The 16,395-nt window shown below is 34.4% G+C and overlaps 1 protein-coding gene and 3 pseudogenes across 3 annotated transcripts; 2 read left to right on the top strand and 2 right to left on the bottom strand.

Annotated features, from left to right (window-relative positions):
- The first annotated feature begins 262 nt into the window (after positions 1-262).
- Positions 263-2,128, top strand: LOC112712733 (uncharacterized; annotated as a pseudogene).
- Positions 2,129-3,582: 1,454 nt separating this feature from the next.
- On the top strand, positions 3,583-6,042 carry LOC112709703 (F-box/kelch-repeat protein At1g51550-like; annotated as a pseudogene).
- Positions 6,043-6,110: 68 nt separating this feature from the next.
- On the bottom strand, positions 6,111-9,095 carry LOC112709704 (kelch repeat-containing protein At3g27220-like; annotated as a pseudogene).
- A 914-nt stretch (positions 9,096-10,009) lies between these two features.
- Positions 10,010-15,311, bottom strand: LOC112709702 (uncharacterized membrane protein At1g16860). Of its 3 annotated transcripts, XM_025761607.3 has the most exons (6): positions 14,853-15,205; positions 12,514-13,222; positions 12,239-12,360; positions 11,358-11,513; positions 10,612-10,823; positions 10,010-10,536 (listed from the first exon to the last, which is right to left on the bottom strand). In XM_025761607.3, exons 2-6 carry the CDS (start codon positions 13,133-13,135, stop codon positions 10,344-10,346), a joined length of 1,305 nt encoding a protein of 434 aa, XP_025617392.1. In that variant the 5' UTR covers positions 13,136-13,222; positions 14,853-15,205; the 3' UTR covers positions 10,010-10,343. The 3 variants fall into 3 exon arrangements, with proteins under 3 accessions (XP_025617392.1, XP_025617390.1, XP_072058321.1); XM_025761605.3 differs by having other exon boundaries at positions 12,239-13,222; positions 14,853-15,311; XM_072202220.1 differs by lacking the exon at positions 14,853-15,205 and adding an exon at positions 13,751-13,773 and having other exon boundaries at positions 12,239-13,222.
- Between the last annotated feature and the right edge of the window lie 1,084 nt (positions 15,312-16,395).

Here is a 16,395-nt window from a genome sequence, read left to right on the forward strand (position 1 = left end):
TCAATGTTCTGCTTTAGTTGGAGCATGAAATGCATAAGACTCCAATCTAGTTGATGGTTGTCTGTAGTACTTCATAAGCATGTTTAAAATATGATGAAATAAATTAAAAATTCATAGTCTAACTCAAGATTCTTTCCCTTATCAATGATTTCTCCTTTGCATAAGCTAAATAGAATGTTTCATTTCTTAAGTTTGTCTTGTGGTGATCTTTGCCATATCTTGTAGGTATATATCAGAATGAATATTTGGACTATTATGGTTTACTTGTTTGTTCATAATGTTTATCTATATAACGTGCTTTATATTCTGGTTTTGCAGACCCAATATTTTCTTTTCACCTCTTGCAATTCACACAAGGAATTTGTTAGCTGACCCAAGATGCACGCTTGTAGTTCAGGTTTGCAATTTAATATTTCCCAAAATTTTATATTTCTGATTCCTGTTTTTCTCCATCTGAGTTTTATTGACACTTAATTTTATAGATACCTGGATGGAGTGCTTGTCCAATGCAAAGGGTGACCATCTTTGGGATATTTATCCACTTCCAGAAGATCAACAGGTTATTTACTGATTAATTTGATTTTGTGGAGAAGAAATTGTTGAGCTTATTGCAGATTTTTTCATTTTTTACATAACTGGGTCCAAGCCCGGAGAAAAGAGGAGGAATGTGTTAGGCCCAACAGCCAAATGTAAAATTCTGTTGAATCAGAATGACATAGAGAAGAAAATGTGAACATTTTAATGAAAAGGCAAAAGAAAAAATTGTACTAGTAAATATGGTTATAGCTAACTTCAATTTGAGGATTATTTGCTCATGGTCTTTCTTTGCACCAATAGGAATGGGCTCATAAGCAGTACATTGCGAAACATCAACAGGGGCCTTCTCAACAATGGGGCAACTTCTACTATTTTAGGATGCAGAGTATAAGGTTTGCTGCTATCTGATTATACTTCTTTATCAAATTGATACAGTTGCAGCCATTGCTGAGTGTATAGAACAAAATCTCTGCGCATATATTTTTCAAGGCATTCTACGTGACTTTGCTTTTATATATTTTGACAAGATTTTTTTGTTTTGTTTGTGTTTTTGGGTTGAATTATAAATCATTCTTATTTTGGATGTCTGGTGAAAGATGTCTTTTTGTTGTTACCTTTGAAAGCTTCCAATATATATATATAGCACTTGCATACAATAACATAAATGTGGAATTGGGAATTGATTTAATTGGTTCCTCGTCAACGGCAGTGACATATATTTCATTGGAGGCTTTGGTACTGTTGCTTGGGTGGATGTAAAGGAATATGAGACCCTTCAACCCGATAAGATTGCAGTTGATGGTGGTGAACAGAATCTAAAGGTAAACTTTTCTGAGACCTTACTTATGGAATAAAGGGATATATAAAATCTCATTTTGAAAACATTTTTGATGTTCTTCGAAATAGTTTGTCTATTTTGCCCCACTATAACAACTTTACGGACATCGATATCTTGTCGTGAATCATCATTTCCAAAAAATTTAAGTGTTAGACAAATATACACATATAGTTTAACCGTTACATCTTCTCATTGGTTGAATTGGTTTGGTTTTTTGAAACAATAGGAACTCAATGCCATCTTCTCAAAGCCCTAAAGAAGCTTCTATCCAATGATGAGACCGAGGTAGATGAATGCCGCACTCATATCTATAGACAGCAAAGGACTGATATAAGGGTCCGTCAAGGTGCCCAGGTAAGCTTCTCGACACAACGGTTAGATTAGTTTTCTAAGGCCCTATTTGGTTTCCATATTCATTTTGTGTTTTCTGTTCTTAGAACTTTACGAAGAAATTAGTGAAAACAAGAAACCGAATTTGATTGTTTTTCGCTTTTTCTTTACAATTCTTTACCATTAGTATTGTAGCTGCTGCTCTCTAATCTTTCAATCTCCTTCTATCAGTTCAACATTCAAAGGATATCATTTGAGAGGACAGAGTGTAGAACCTTAGAAGAAGCAAAGAAGCTCTCCGGAAATGATACAAGAGGAAAAGTGTACAATTGCAGAATGAAAAGAAGAAAGAAACATGGATGCCTAACATATCCTCTCCTCTTTCCAGACAAGATTGGAACTCTTAAAGTTTTCTATCTTTGACTTTTTGGACTGTTAATTTCATGCCCGGAAATTGGTATTATATATTATCTGCAAAAAGAAAAAACTGCATGGTTGTGGGTTATAATGCCATTGTCAAACTAGAAATAACAAACATCTCAAACTTTAGAAATAATAATAATATATGCTATTTATTTCTTTTTTATTATTACTAAGATGTTCATATCCTTTGGTTTGTTATTTTATGAGAATATTGTGTTTTATTTTCTTCTAGAAGTTGATCATCTCATGTTATCTGAGTTACAGATTCTGCCAAATTTCGTTTTAAGGTTTCTTAAATTAAAAGATTTGAAAAAGTAATATGAAATTATTGGTCGAGACATGAGCGTAATTGTCAAAATAGAATCTTATCTCAAAATAGACATATCAAAGCCCTTTTATTTAGTTAAAATTTAATTCAAAGACGCTACATATTATTTTTGTAGTTTAATGTCCAAATTTCCAATTATCAATGTTGTGTTCTCTGCATACCATGTCACCATGTCATCATCTAATGACTTGAAACTTCCAACCAAAATTTTCTTGAATGTTTTTATGACCGAAACAACTTAATTTGTAATAGTAGTTGGCATCATTGGAAAACGTTAATATTTATTTTATAATTATTTTCCCTTTTAGATTCTAACAAGATTCAAATAGATATAATAGAATAGAGAGTATAAAACTATAAATAGAAGAAATGTGCATTAAATCCTATTGATGGATAGCTTCTAACTAAGTTCTACTCTCAGGTTGCAACAATACTAGAGACTACATAGTAAGTTGACATGACCAATCCTATTCATAAATTGACAATTACACTATGATCTCTTAAGTGTGTTCTATATCTTTTTTTTTCTTTCTTTCTATCTAAAGTAATTCTGTTTGGGTGTTAAAGATGAATTGTATTATATATGTTGTCTTAGTCCAAATAACGTGACATGGCAAATAGGCAGAAATGGTAGAAAACACAAAGCTAAAGCTTGTTGAAACAAGGGGCTCTAGTCTCATCATTTCACAAAAGCAGACAAAGAAAATGGGCACCACACTTATCTGTCCACAATATCAATCTCTTTCCTTTCCCATCCTTTTTTACCATTTCTCTTCTCTTCCCCTCAACACATAATAACTCATGTCACATTATTACTATTATTATTCTTATCCAATACAAACAAACAAAAAACACATATTTTCACAACTTATCATATGAAAAAGCTGTTACTTGTATACATTGTGTGTGTGGATTTAGATTTACTGTGAAATCATCAATTTTACCATTTTGTGTGTTTTGTACATCTTTTTTTTTCTTTCTGAACTCACTTGTAACTTTAATTAATTAGCTTCAGTCAAATTAGCTGAATTCTTGGTAATATAAGCATGGGAAATGGAATTTTAAGCAAGTACTTCAAACTAACCCTGCTTAATTTTTGTCTCTCTGGCTTCTTCCCACACAAGCCAAACTAACATGCTTGTTGTTGCAAAGAGTCATAACCATAGATCCATACAACAAAGTAAGAGAGCTTCTATTACCATGGAAGAAGCCAGTGCTAGTGGAAACCATAGTTATAGTGGATCACCAATAACCAACATAGCACAGGACCACCTCTTAACTATTCTTCTCCTCCTCCCATAGATGCAATTTTCTCACTTTCCATGACCTGTAAGAGGCTCAGAGCTATAACTTCCTCTGATACCCTTTGGAAATATCTTTGCAAAAGGGACTTAGGTTCTTCATGTGTTGATGCACTCATCAATTCTAATTCTTCTTCTTCTTCTTCCTCTTCCATTCACAACAATAACCATCATAACAACCACCATCAGTTTTCATGGATGAGGCTCTACAAGCAAGTCTACAAGATGATTCTGTTACTTGCCATAGATTTTCTGAGCCACAACATGGTCAATTGGATTTTCCAAGTGCTAGAGCCTCTCACTCTCTCAACTTTGTATCCAATTGTTTAGTTTTGTTTGGTGTGGATGTGAAGGAGGTTAGTATTTCTGTAATTCTATTCTTATTCATATGGTCCAAATCAATGTTCTTTTTCTTGTTCTTATACATATTATATGCATGTTGATAAAAAACATTGACATGGCTTCTTGTTTCCCACAAATGATTATTAGTAATAAGACTAAGTATCATATCATATTTGTGTTTTTTGGTTGTTCCCTTATATTCTGAGACAGAGAGACAAGTCCTTTCCCACAAGAAAGGGAAAGTGAGTAGAATAGGAAAATATTGAAAGGAATTTGGAATCACATGGCCTTACTATTATGCCATATGTAGAAGGGACATGATAGCTGCTTAGGTCATTGAGTAATCAAGATTATATGAAAGAATGAAGTGAATTCCTACTTGTTTTAATGCCATGCTTGACTTGATTATCAGAAACTCATAGTATATATTCCACTATTATATTAGATTGTGATTAGCAAGCATGTCAAGTCAACTAATCTAGGAGACTTTCAACTTGAACTTAACAAAGAGCTCATGAAGCTTAAACTGCCCCACTTAACTCATTTGCTATGTCTGACTTCTCTTGAGGATAATCAGATATATAGGACAAATGAGAAATCACTTCTCACTATGTCATGATCGGTTTAGGATATGGTTTTTGCATACTCACAATCATGCTGAGTTTCTGTATAACAGAAAGTTTCTATATCTGCAGAAATTTAACTAACTTCTAACTTTTTGGTATCTGTGTTGTCTGCTTGCTATATGGTTTTAGGACGACATCTTGATGACACATGGGTGGCATATATTGGTAACGATTTCCGGAGTATGCTGAGATGGCAAGCAGTGAATTCAACAAGTCCAAGTGGGAGATTTGGTCATACATGTGTGGAAATGGGTGATTTCCTTGTTCTCTTTGGAGGAATCAACGACCGTGGCAACCGGCAAAATGATACATGGATGGGGCAAGTTACATACAATGAGAACCATAGTGTTGCATTCTCATGGAAGATGCTTGATGTTGGAGCAGTTGCTCCACCACCAAGAGGGGCTCATGCTGCTTGTAGCATAGATGACAAGAGAATGCTAATCCATGGTGGAATCGGCCTTCATGGCCTCCGGTTGGGTGACACATGGGTCTTGGAGTTCTCAGATAGCCGCTGCTTTGGCACATGGCATCAGATTGTAGCTCAACCATCGCCTGCACCTCGATCTGGCCACACACTGACTTGCATTGGACAAAGTAGGACAATTCTGTTTGGTGGCAGAGGCCTAGGCTATGAGGTTCTTGGTGATGTATGGATGTTGGATACATGCCAAGGATATCTAAAGTGGGTTCCAATACTATATGATCTGCAGGGCATACCACATAGTGTTTCGCTTCCACGAGTCGGACACACAGCTACCATGGTTTTGGGGGGTAGGTTGCTAATCTATGGAGGAGAAGACTCATACAGACACAGAAAAAATGATTTCTGGGTTTTGGATGTAAGTGCTATTCCTTGCACAAGTATGCAGCATTCTACAATGAGCTCATCTAAGAGAGTTAAAGACAAAAATATGTGGAAAAGGTGGAAGTCAAGCGGGTATGAACCCTTGTGTAGATCATTTCACCGTGCTTGCGTCGATCATTCAGGGCGTTTTCTGTATGTGTTCGGTGGAATGGTGGATGGTTTTCTTCAGCCTGCTGAACCCTCTGGACTCAGGTTTGATAGAGAACTCTTTCTTGTGGAGCTTGTGCTTCAACTTAGAGACTAGGGATGCAATGTGTATATGGTGTAATCTTATGTGCAGTAGTATCTACCAGTTACATGCCATAAGCTTATGACACTGCTGGTGTTATTGTATCAGAGATTGTAAATAACAGCTCCGTTGCTCAGCCAGTGTCAAAAGTATTCTGTGAATTGTAACTACTAATTAAGGAAGTAATGGTGTGAATAAAGATTAGAAGAACTTAAAAAGATGTATGATGATTAACTTTATTTCAATTGTAAATTACATTGATTTATAAGAGCATGCACTAATCTGAGATTTTAGTTAGGTAATACTCCATAACTTCCCTTATAAGTAAAGGTTTCAAATAGGTGTCTCGGTAATATTTACTTGAATGTTCGGTGTCTTTAAACTCAAAACTATACTATATAAGTGAAAGGTATACAAAAGCCGAAAAGGTAAAAATTCTGAATAAAAAAAATAATAGGACTCTTAAAAACTATATTGTTGAATGAATTACAGTTACTTTCCTAGGTGAATTACAACAATGAATATTCCAGTGACAAAGAATGTGTGTAATCTTTGGGCTCTCAGCTTCTGCTGCAATTTGTGATCAGTAAGAGGATACTAAAGGTTTCCCCAGCAAGTGATCACACATTTAATTTTAATTTTGTTCTATACATCTCTCCAATGACTTTCTTCGGTGATGGATCATCAGGTCCCTTATCTCTTTGTCCTGAGGTGAAGTACAAATAACCATTCCAAAATCCAACTAGAGTAGTTTTCACTCGGAATGGCAATTTCCCAATCACTGACCACTTCTGCAAAATCAACAACAATGGAAATAAACAATCAGTTACAACTAAATATGGTGCTCCTACTTGTAATTGAATTGTATTGTATTGTTATTTGCCTTCATTGTAGAATGCATATTCCATCCATTCACAAATAATTTTGATATTGGGTAAAACAACAATGGGTATTTGTTGACATATGAATGAGAAGTTTGATATGAAAATGTAAAAGGATACACACAAGTTATTGAATATGAACAAGTATGCATCAATATAGAAAAAAATTCCCTAAGTTTCTGTAAAAGAGAAGTCCGTACCAAAGTATTCAAATTAAACTGGAATACTTCTCCATTTAAAACCATCTTCTTGGTTACAGGATGCTTCTCTGTTGTGCTCCAGAAATGACAATGGAGTTGTTTACAACCACCCAAGCAAATTCAATATGCGAGTTTGGTTTTGGCATTGATGGTAACGTTTTCCATTTCATCTCATCATCCAACATGTAAACATCACCATAGACTACCTGACATGAAATGGCAATAAACAGTGAGTGGTAGAGAGTGCCAAGGTATTTAAAAGAACAAAAATTTAGGAAATAAAAACCAGAATCGAAATACATAAATTCAATATCTGCCTCATAGAATTCATGTCACGGAGAACGATGTGTAGTGGTTATGACAATATGATCAGATCCACTAATAAAAACAACTTTACCTCTAGCCTGCGTGAGCACTTAAAAATAGGTGACCCTGGTTTGGCCATAAAATCACCTTCTTGACCACCAATAACATAAAGACGGTCATCAACCACAACACAAGACCTAAAAAGAATATATAGTAACAATTAATAAACTGCACACAGTTGCATTCACACAAGAAAAATTCATATCCGTAAACCCTGATGTTATATGTGCATTGGATTCAAATGACATTTCTGTCATTTTAACATCTAAAGTTTGCATGTTGGACAGTCCACAAACCTGTGAGGACCTCCACGAGGAATGGGTATCTCACTTCTCCATTCTTTTTCTAACGGTTTTCCATCCTTCACAGCAAGACTCCAATGTTCTAATCCAGGTGTATGTCGATTTTCCTTACTGCCACCCATCACATGCAGTCTACCCCTCCAAAGTTGAGTTGCTGGCGCATATCTGTATATAATAATGTCAATGAACATGAGTACTGAATGTCACTTACGACACTTTAAGATTCAGGGACTTAGCATCAGCATTTTCTTTCTCGATGGAAAACCTATAAAGTGCAAAATATAATGGCTCTACCTTTCTCAGAGGATGCATAAAGGACTACAGTATCAGAGAAATTATCTACAATATTAAATTTTGCGCAACAATGCGAAACATGCTAATTTCAAAGAAAGACTAGCAAGAAATGATAAAAGTGTAACAGTTCCACATGGTAGATACCTAGGGACAGGCAAGGGAGGCATATCCCTCCATTTCCTTGTTTTAGTGTCCAGCACAAATGTATGAGCCGTAGGACCTCTACACTGCGGTCCATACTGTCCAGTAACAATATATATGTATCTTCCATCTGTCACCATCCCCAAATGTGAGTGTGCCATTTCTTTTGGCATGGCAAAACTTTCTCCCCAAGTATTCGTGGTAAAATTATACACATCAACATGTGAATGTACCTGAAAAGTATGAACAATCAAAACATTTAGGCATACAAATCAGTAATGCCAACTATAGCCTGAGCATAAAAATGCTAAAGCAACTTTGTGCATCAATGCTTGAACTTTGAACGATGTAATCAGGACCCTAAAAAAGCCTCGTTTTTCCCTATCTAATATGAAGCTCCATCCAACTAACTAACAAACTCCCAACAATTGCAAGTAACTAACTAAAGTGCCAGCTCATCAAATTCTGTTAAGTGAATCTAACTGTAAATACTACAACTGAAAAAGAAAGTAACTAAACAAAGCAAGGCCACATTCGTCAAATTCAATTAAAAAAACAAAAAGAAAGAAAGAATGTTTACAAGATCAATGGTGCCGTAGCCAGCGAAGACGAAGAGAAGATCGTTGATCTGAATAGCGGCGCCGTCGAGACGAGGAACAGGAGCGGAAGCCATCTTCTGCCACTTCAATTGAGGAGCTGGCAAATCGGCGTAAGCCGCAGCCAGCACTCTTCCTTCTCCTCCAAAAGAAGAAGCAGCATCATTGTTGTGCTTTGCTATAGTAATGTTGGTGGTGGTGGGAACAATGAAAGAGGAGGAGGAGGAAGAAGAAGAGAGCCAAAGGAAGTTGGCGACGAGGGCGAAACCTAAGAGGCCGACGCAGATAACAACGAGCTTGGCCGACCCAACCTTCACCGACGAAGCCCGAACCATAACTAACTAACTAACTAACTAACCATTCGCATCGAGATTTCAGATCTGTTATCATTGTTTTGGGGATTCAGACTGTGTTGCATAAACCATCTTACCAGCACGCGGTTTTCATCTCCAACAGAGATTCCAATCTGTCAATCTCAGTGCTTTATTCATTCGACCGGCAGAAATAAATTTATGAAGATTTATATTTTGGACAAATTATTTTAAAAAAATAAAAATATTAATAAATTTTTTAAAATAATAGATATAAATATGATACACTATTTTTAAATTAGTCTCTATAATTAAAATTAAAGGTTTTGTAAATTTTTTATTATTTTACTCATATATTTAAATCTTTTTGTGCCAACATAAATGCATAGTTAAAACTTAAAAATAGATGAAAGTAAAATATTAAAAATAAAAGTATTATATCAAATATCTTTTATAGTTAATTTTTAGGACAAATGATCATAATAAATCAATTAAAAATAAAATTTACTGGATTATAATTTTTGGAAATTGTATACGCAAATACATCTTTTATATAATTATAGAAATTGCGACAAAAGTCTCACGGATTAGTTATGCACGTAAATCGCTACACTTCTCCAATGGTTTTTTTATTAGAGAGGAATAGCGATTTACGTGCATGACTAATCTGCGGACCTTTATGGCGATTTTATAGTTATATAAAAGATACATTTACGTATGCAATCTCTTAAAGTTGTCATCTGATAAAATTGAATTCCAATTGATTTATTTTGATAACTTGTCCTAAATTTTAGATGCTTAAATTTTAATTTTTTTCATAGTTTCTTCTGGAATTATATATTAAAAACTAAATAAAACCATTTAAATTTTGTATATTTAAATTTTACAGATTTTAAATTTTTTTTATGATTTTAGATGTTTTATTCTGTTAAATTTTGAATTTTTTAATTATTTTAAATTTTTTTGTTTTAATATTTGTTATAAAATTGAGTAATTTATTAAAATGTTGGCTTAAAAAAGGCATTGGTTTCATAGACTATTTCATTTGGTAACTCTAATCCACCACACACTGCAACCACTCAATGCATAAAGAAAAGATCTGAAACACTTGAAAGCTTGTATTATATTTAGCAAGTTAGCATAATCACAATATGCTCATACATACATGTAAGAAACTAAATTTTCACATGCATCATCAAACATAACCAAAGTTTACAACCCCTAGAACAAAAAGCCTTAAAGCTATACAACAACTATAAAATGGAATCATAAAAGCACACAAATTTGTCATCTTAATCAATAATAATCTATAAAAGAGTGTATATATATTTATCCCACCACCACTAATAATAGAGGGTAAAAGAATACTTTTCTTCTAAGAACACCAATTAGATGATTCTGCAGTAACTTCCTTCTCAATTCACAAACTGTTAAACTGGTATGACATCGGTTTTCGACGTGTCTTCACATCTTAGAACGATGCCCTCGAGGCTAGCCGGGAAGATGCACCTGGCCCATTGGCAACCGGTAGTTATCGGCTCCGGCGGAGGAACAATCATAAGCACATTCTCATTCCTCTGCACAACCCCCATCACGCTTACCGTGCTACCTTCTTTGATGTATCTGAATACAAATATTTGAGTTTAGATTCAATAGGTACAACCAACCATGTCTTAACACAAAAGAAAAGTTTTTTACCCTTCTTCCAGGCGCATGATCCGGTCATCGCTTGAAAGATTTCGCTCTCCCAACCAACGGAGGAACTCCGGAGACAGTTCTTCTTTGGTTGGATTTACATTGATGAGAACCGAGTCATCGACGTAAGGGGTCACCCTTGCTCCGTGCCCCGTCTTAACCAGTGCTCTTAAACCAGATTGGAAATCCGAGATGTAAAAGTCAACCACACGCCTCTATCACATGTCACATGACATACACAGATATTCCAGTTAAAAAGGTGAAAACAAAGTAATGTGTGACTCTTTTAGATTCAACACATGATATTAATGATACAAAAGTGGCTTGAATAACCATTCAAGAGAATCCAAATATTAAGTTAGCCCTGTATTATAACATAAACTTCTCAATTAACAATGTCTTGGTTAGGCTTAAACCAAGTAAACATAGTCAAAACAGAATACCATAAACAGATCAGTAAATATGATCTTACCAATATCAGTTTCAACTTTCAAAGCTATTAGAATCACTCAATAAGGGAGAGAAAAATACCACAACTGAAAAACCAATGCCTTACTCATCCTGAAGCATGATAATCTCAATAATTTAAAAACAATAATTAAAAAATATATTTTATATCACAAGGAGAAGAGAAATATGGATTTGATGCCATGCCGATTAAGGCCTGAAAAGGACAAAAATTGTGTAAGCCAACAAAGTATTTAAATCCCATCATAACTAACCCAAATGATATTTTTTTAGTTACTCACTTCAAGCAATCTAAGGCCCCAGGTAAACCGGCGGTGTGTAGGATTGGCAGCTTTTGAATCCCATCCTCGATATTCATACAAACTTGTCGAGGTATATACACATCTAGGGACTTTCTGGAAGGATGACTCAAGAGGCACATTGCCGCAGGTAACAACCTTCATGTTTCATAGCCAAATGTATTTGATTACTATCGCTTCAAGCATATTATAATAGAAAATATATGAACAAGAAAAATTAATCAATGCACATTCACATAAATGGATGAAGCGAACAAGGAAAACATATACTACTTTGGGAAAAATGAGACATGGGTGAAGTAGAATAGTTATGTTGTCATATTGACACAAGAAATTCATCAAAGCACCCTAACATGGAACATAAAACAAAATGCTCTCATCTAAATATCATCCAAAACTCATTCAATGAAAAGAATTGGATTGTTTCGAACAGGTGAAAAGACTGAATGAAAGGCTTTCCATACATAATACATTCCTCTAGTTTTCAACTATTAGTTACTAACATCTTGAAAACAAATAATAAAGATAAAGTTTCACTATTAATATACATATTTACTGACATCTTACAACTTAGTAAATTACATAACTAGTTCAAGTAATGCTATTTCCTAGGAGTATAATGATCGCCACAGCCCGTCATGCAATTTCTAATGATTGAGAAATTAATTGGGTTCACAATCAAATATCCTTGTTATTAAGCATTCACATCTTTAAGAACCACTGTTTGAATAGGAGAAAAGCTAAAAATACTTGAAAATCAGGTTAAGCATAATTTATTTAAAGCAAAATCAGAAAGGAATATATACACATAACACAAGAAGACACAATTTCCAGGACTAGCTAGGAAAAGAAGCAAAGCATACCCCGGAAACTTTCACAAATTGTCCATTTTTAGCAGTTCTGAGCTCGGAGTCCGGATAGTGAGCGATGAAACCCATAATAGCTCTTCTTCCCCAAAAAGTATTCCAAGTGAAAGATGCAATAACTAAGCAAAAGAGAACCACAACCACAATAAGGAGGGTTGCATTGCTTACAGCTCCAAGAATAAAACCGCCAGCAATGAAACCCATCACAAAAAGCAGAATTAATAACCATAACATCGCCTTTGGAAAGTTCCTCCTGAAGGAATACTCATCACCTTGACTGAGAACCGTCACAGCTTGATTGTTAACTACAGCAGAACCTTGCATCTTCATTGAACCCGTCGCATCCAAAGGACCAGAGACTTTCCGAGGGGCCCCGGAAGAGTTTAGAGGGCCAGACGATATAGGCCCAGATGTAATAAGACCTGTCGTTGGAAGAACAGGAGTCAGAGGTCCAGAATTTTGACGCCCAATAGGTGTTACTCCACCTGACTGAGGACCTGAAGATTTTTTAACAGGTTCCCCATGCTTATTCAATGGTCCGGAATTAGATTTCTTTAGCGAAGTTGAACCAGGCATGCCCCCAGAAGTCATTGGACCTGAAGTATAGGCTGCCCGAGCAGCAGAATTGGGCTGGATTGGTCCAGAATGTGAACTGGCTCCTCCAAATGACCCCGTCCGAGTAGGAGCACCAGTTATTGGTCCAGATTTCCGAGATTTGGAGCCATCAACTGGGATGTCAAACATTTTCCCCAATTCTCCTGACTTTTTTATGTCTCCACCAGTATATGGCATAGCCGTTGAGGTCATAGTTGGAGTCCTTTCTTTAGGCTGCTCTGGCCGGCCTGATACATAGAGGCCATTGCTGAGCTGATGAGATGGAATTCTGGAGCCCATCTGGAAGACGGTCTCTCAAGAACTCACACACAACAGTGTTACTGGAAGTTGGTGCCGAACAAGACAAGTCAATATGTCAACGAAATCCTGAAAGTTCAACCAATAAAATAATGTTAATAGCAAGAAGGATTAAGTATAATTCAACCAAAACCATTAGCTTGCAACAAGTTTTAATGCTTCATAATGGAAAGGTTACGAAACACGGCAATGTAAACTGATAAAAAAAAAAAGCCAACAAACAAATGAAGTTCATAAACATCATGATAGGAGCACAGCATAATGCACGAGGGATGATTACATCACTCAAGGGAATGCATAGCATTCTACGTGTCATAGGCAACAAAAAAACATGAATGAACAATTCTCTCACATAAAAGCAAGCAAATTAAACAAGTGCTTGCATCGGAGAAACAGCGTATAATTAAGTAAGAGCAACTAAAGTATATGATATTCAACTTCCTAGCACCTTCAAAACATGTACTCACATACCAAGCTCCCCCATGGCATTAGCATAAGATCAATGCATCAACAGAATGAATAAGAAGCACCCAAGAATATACATAATACATTTTCTTTATGAGAATATACACAATGGATTCATAAATCAGTACACACCTACAAAATAGAGCACTTATGCACATCTATAAGCACACCACTCCATCAGTGTTTATTTATCAGAAGCCACCCCAAAACTTACATGCATCGTCAATCGAAAACTACACCAGATTTAGATTATTTAAAAAAATGAAGGTGGGAATACTAAGACAAGTTTTTTATATACAGACAAGATCCCACTAGTAGAACAATTTTTTGAGGCACCAACAAATAAATTAAAATAAGCACCAAGGAACCTAAAGTCCGGAGCTATGTCTATGACATTGTTGTGGTACATCTTTTTCCCACAAAATCCTACAATATGTGAAAAGACCAACATCACACAACATCAGCATCCAAGAGAGTTGAAATGTTGAATATGACAACCCTATGTAAAGACAAAAGTCAAGCTTCTATTTTTCCAAGCTTGTGCCAATCTGTAAACCCGGAAACAAGACACCATGGATCCAATTATTCCAAATTTATATGGAATAAGTAAACCCTTTAGCCCTAAAATATTTTTTAATTCTAACTTGGCATTTAATTTTGGTAGAATAATGGATACCCCCAGAATTGAAAAATAAAAAACAAATATATTATAAAGGGGAAAAATAGAGAAAAGAAGCTTCCACTGCCATTTTCGCCATGAATCAAGCAGAAAAACCAGCACATAATATTATAAAATTGAATAAAACGAAAATTTTGAAGAAAAAATTAACTACTAATAATAACTCATAAAGAGCACTGGAATCAAGCACATTGAACCCTATAAGACAAATTCGAAGCACACATCATTATTTTGAGCAAGAAGAAAGCAAAAGAAGACGATCTAGAAGAAGATTGAGTTAGTGATCCCAAAGGCTTCTATGAGTTCAGTATTACATAAGCAATGTGTCCATAAAAATTCAGACTTTAACAAGAGTTTTGCTGCTCTGAGGCACTTTCTCAACCCAAAAAACAAAATTTTCCAAGAAATAGGAAAAGGGCATGTTCCACATGTAGAAATATTGCAGTAAAGAAGGAAAAATCAAGGGTACCGAAAAGGGAAAAAAGGGGGAATGTGAAGGATCTAACTAAGTGTAAGGAAAATGGAAGAGAATGAGAAGGTTAAAAGAATTGATACCTGAAAGTGAAAGAGTAATTGGAGGTGAAATCTAGAGATTTGTTTGGAGTCAGAGGAGATTGTCCAACCAAATCAACAAGGATTCAAAAAGGGGAAGCAAAAAATCTGAGTGAGTGTGAGTGAGAGTGAGAGTGTGGTGAGTGAGAGAGAGAGAGAGAGAGAGTGATGTGTGTGTGGTGTTATATATATGTTGGTGAGTCAGAATCACTCAACTCACTCGGAAAATCTAAGGTTGAATATTGTAGTTTGTAGTGTGTTGTGTTTTGTGTGTGTTTTTCTACCAACGAGTCTGAGAGAGAGAGATTGAAGAGAGAGCCGCAACAAAATTGTGGCTTGTCTGGTTTCCCAAACTCAAGAAACAATCTTCATTGCAAACAAGAAACGTTTTTTTTGTTACAATATGGGAAATTTCTCGAGGGTAACTTTGTACTTTTACAAAAATAAAACTCAACCTTCTTTGTTTCTTGATCAAAGGAAGGAGTGAGTATAGCTTTTCAGGTTTTTTTCTGAATAAATTATCATTTATAAAGATATAAACGTTAACAAATGTATCCATATAAGAATAAAACGACAATTGTACCCAGTGTGCCAAGAATACAGACCAATTGTGTAACCAATGTTTGGATATTCTTAGTACACAGAAGTCATCTTCTATGATTATAATTGTTGTTTTATTCTTATATGGATACATTTGTCAGCATCTATATTTTTTTATGGGTATAAATAATAATTTATTTTTTTTATAATTAAAGAATATTATGAATTTTAAACGGTTCTATATAAAATAATATATTCAGTATGTTTGTTATATAATGACGATGATAAATTGATAATATTAAAAAATTTATGATTATAAAATATTATTTTATTAATCATATTAAATTTAAATATAAGTTCGTGTATCGCACGAATTTAATACTAGTATATAAAAAAAGTGAGTAGTTTAAACTTTAAAAGAATAATACTTTAAATTAGTCTATAATAAAAATCTAATCTTTAAAATTATAAAATTTTTAAGAATTGATATTTTTTATTAAATAAACGATAAGAATTTATTTATCTGATTTTTTTATCAAAATTTTGACGTAAAGATTAATATATTTAATAAAATAAAAAATTAAGAATTAATTTGATAATTAAAATTTACTAAAAACTACATTTTTTGAATAATTTTTTTACGAACCGATTTGCTATGTTATTCTAAAATAGTGACATAGTTTTATTATATATTGGAGAAAATTTATTGAGATACTATACGTGAATATTTTGGTTATTATTCTTATAGTAGATTTACGGAAAATAATTATAGCTAAAAAGCTTTTATTAGAAAATAGTTATACTTAGATACAAATAAAAAAGTTGGATTTGGATACGTAACTTCAAATTGGAAACTCCCTCTTATCTTTTGCACCAACGTGCATGCCCGTTATCATCATTATCATTATTATTGCGTTCTTTAAATTTATACAAGATAGTTAAATCATTAATTATTATTATTATTATTATTATTTTATATTTTTAATATATTGAATGCATCCAAAAT

Source organism: Arachis hypogaea, chromosome 9, assembly GCF_003086295.3.
Source record: "Arachis hypogaea cultivar Tifrunner chromosome 9, arahy.Tifrunner.gnm2.J5K5, whole genome shotgun sequence".
Lineage (NCBI taxonomy): Eukaryota > Viridiplantae > Streptophyta > Magnoliopsida > Fabales > Fabaceae > Arachis > Arachis hypogaea.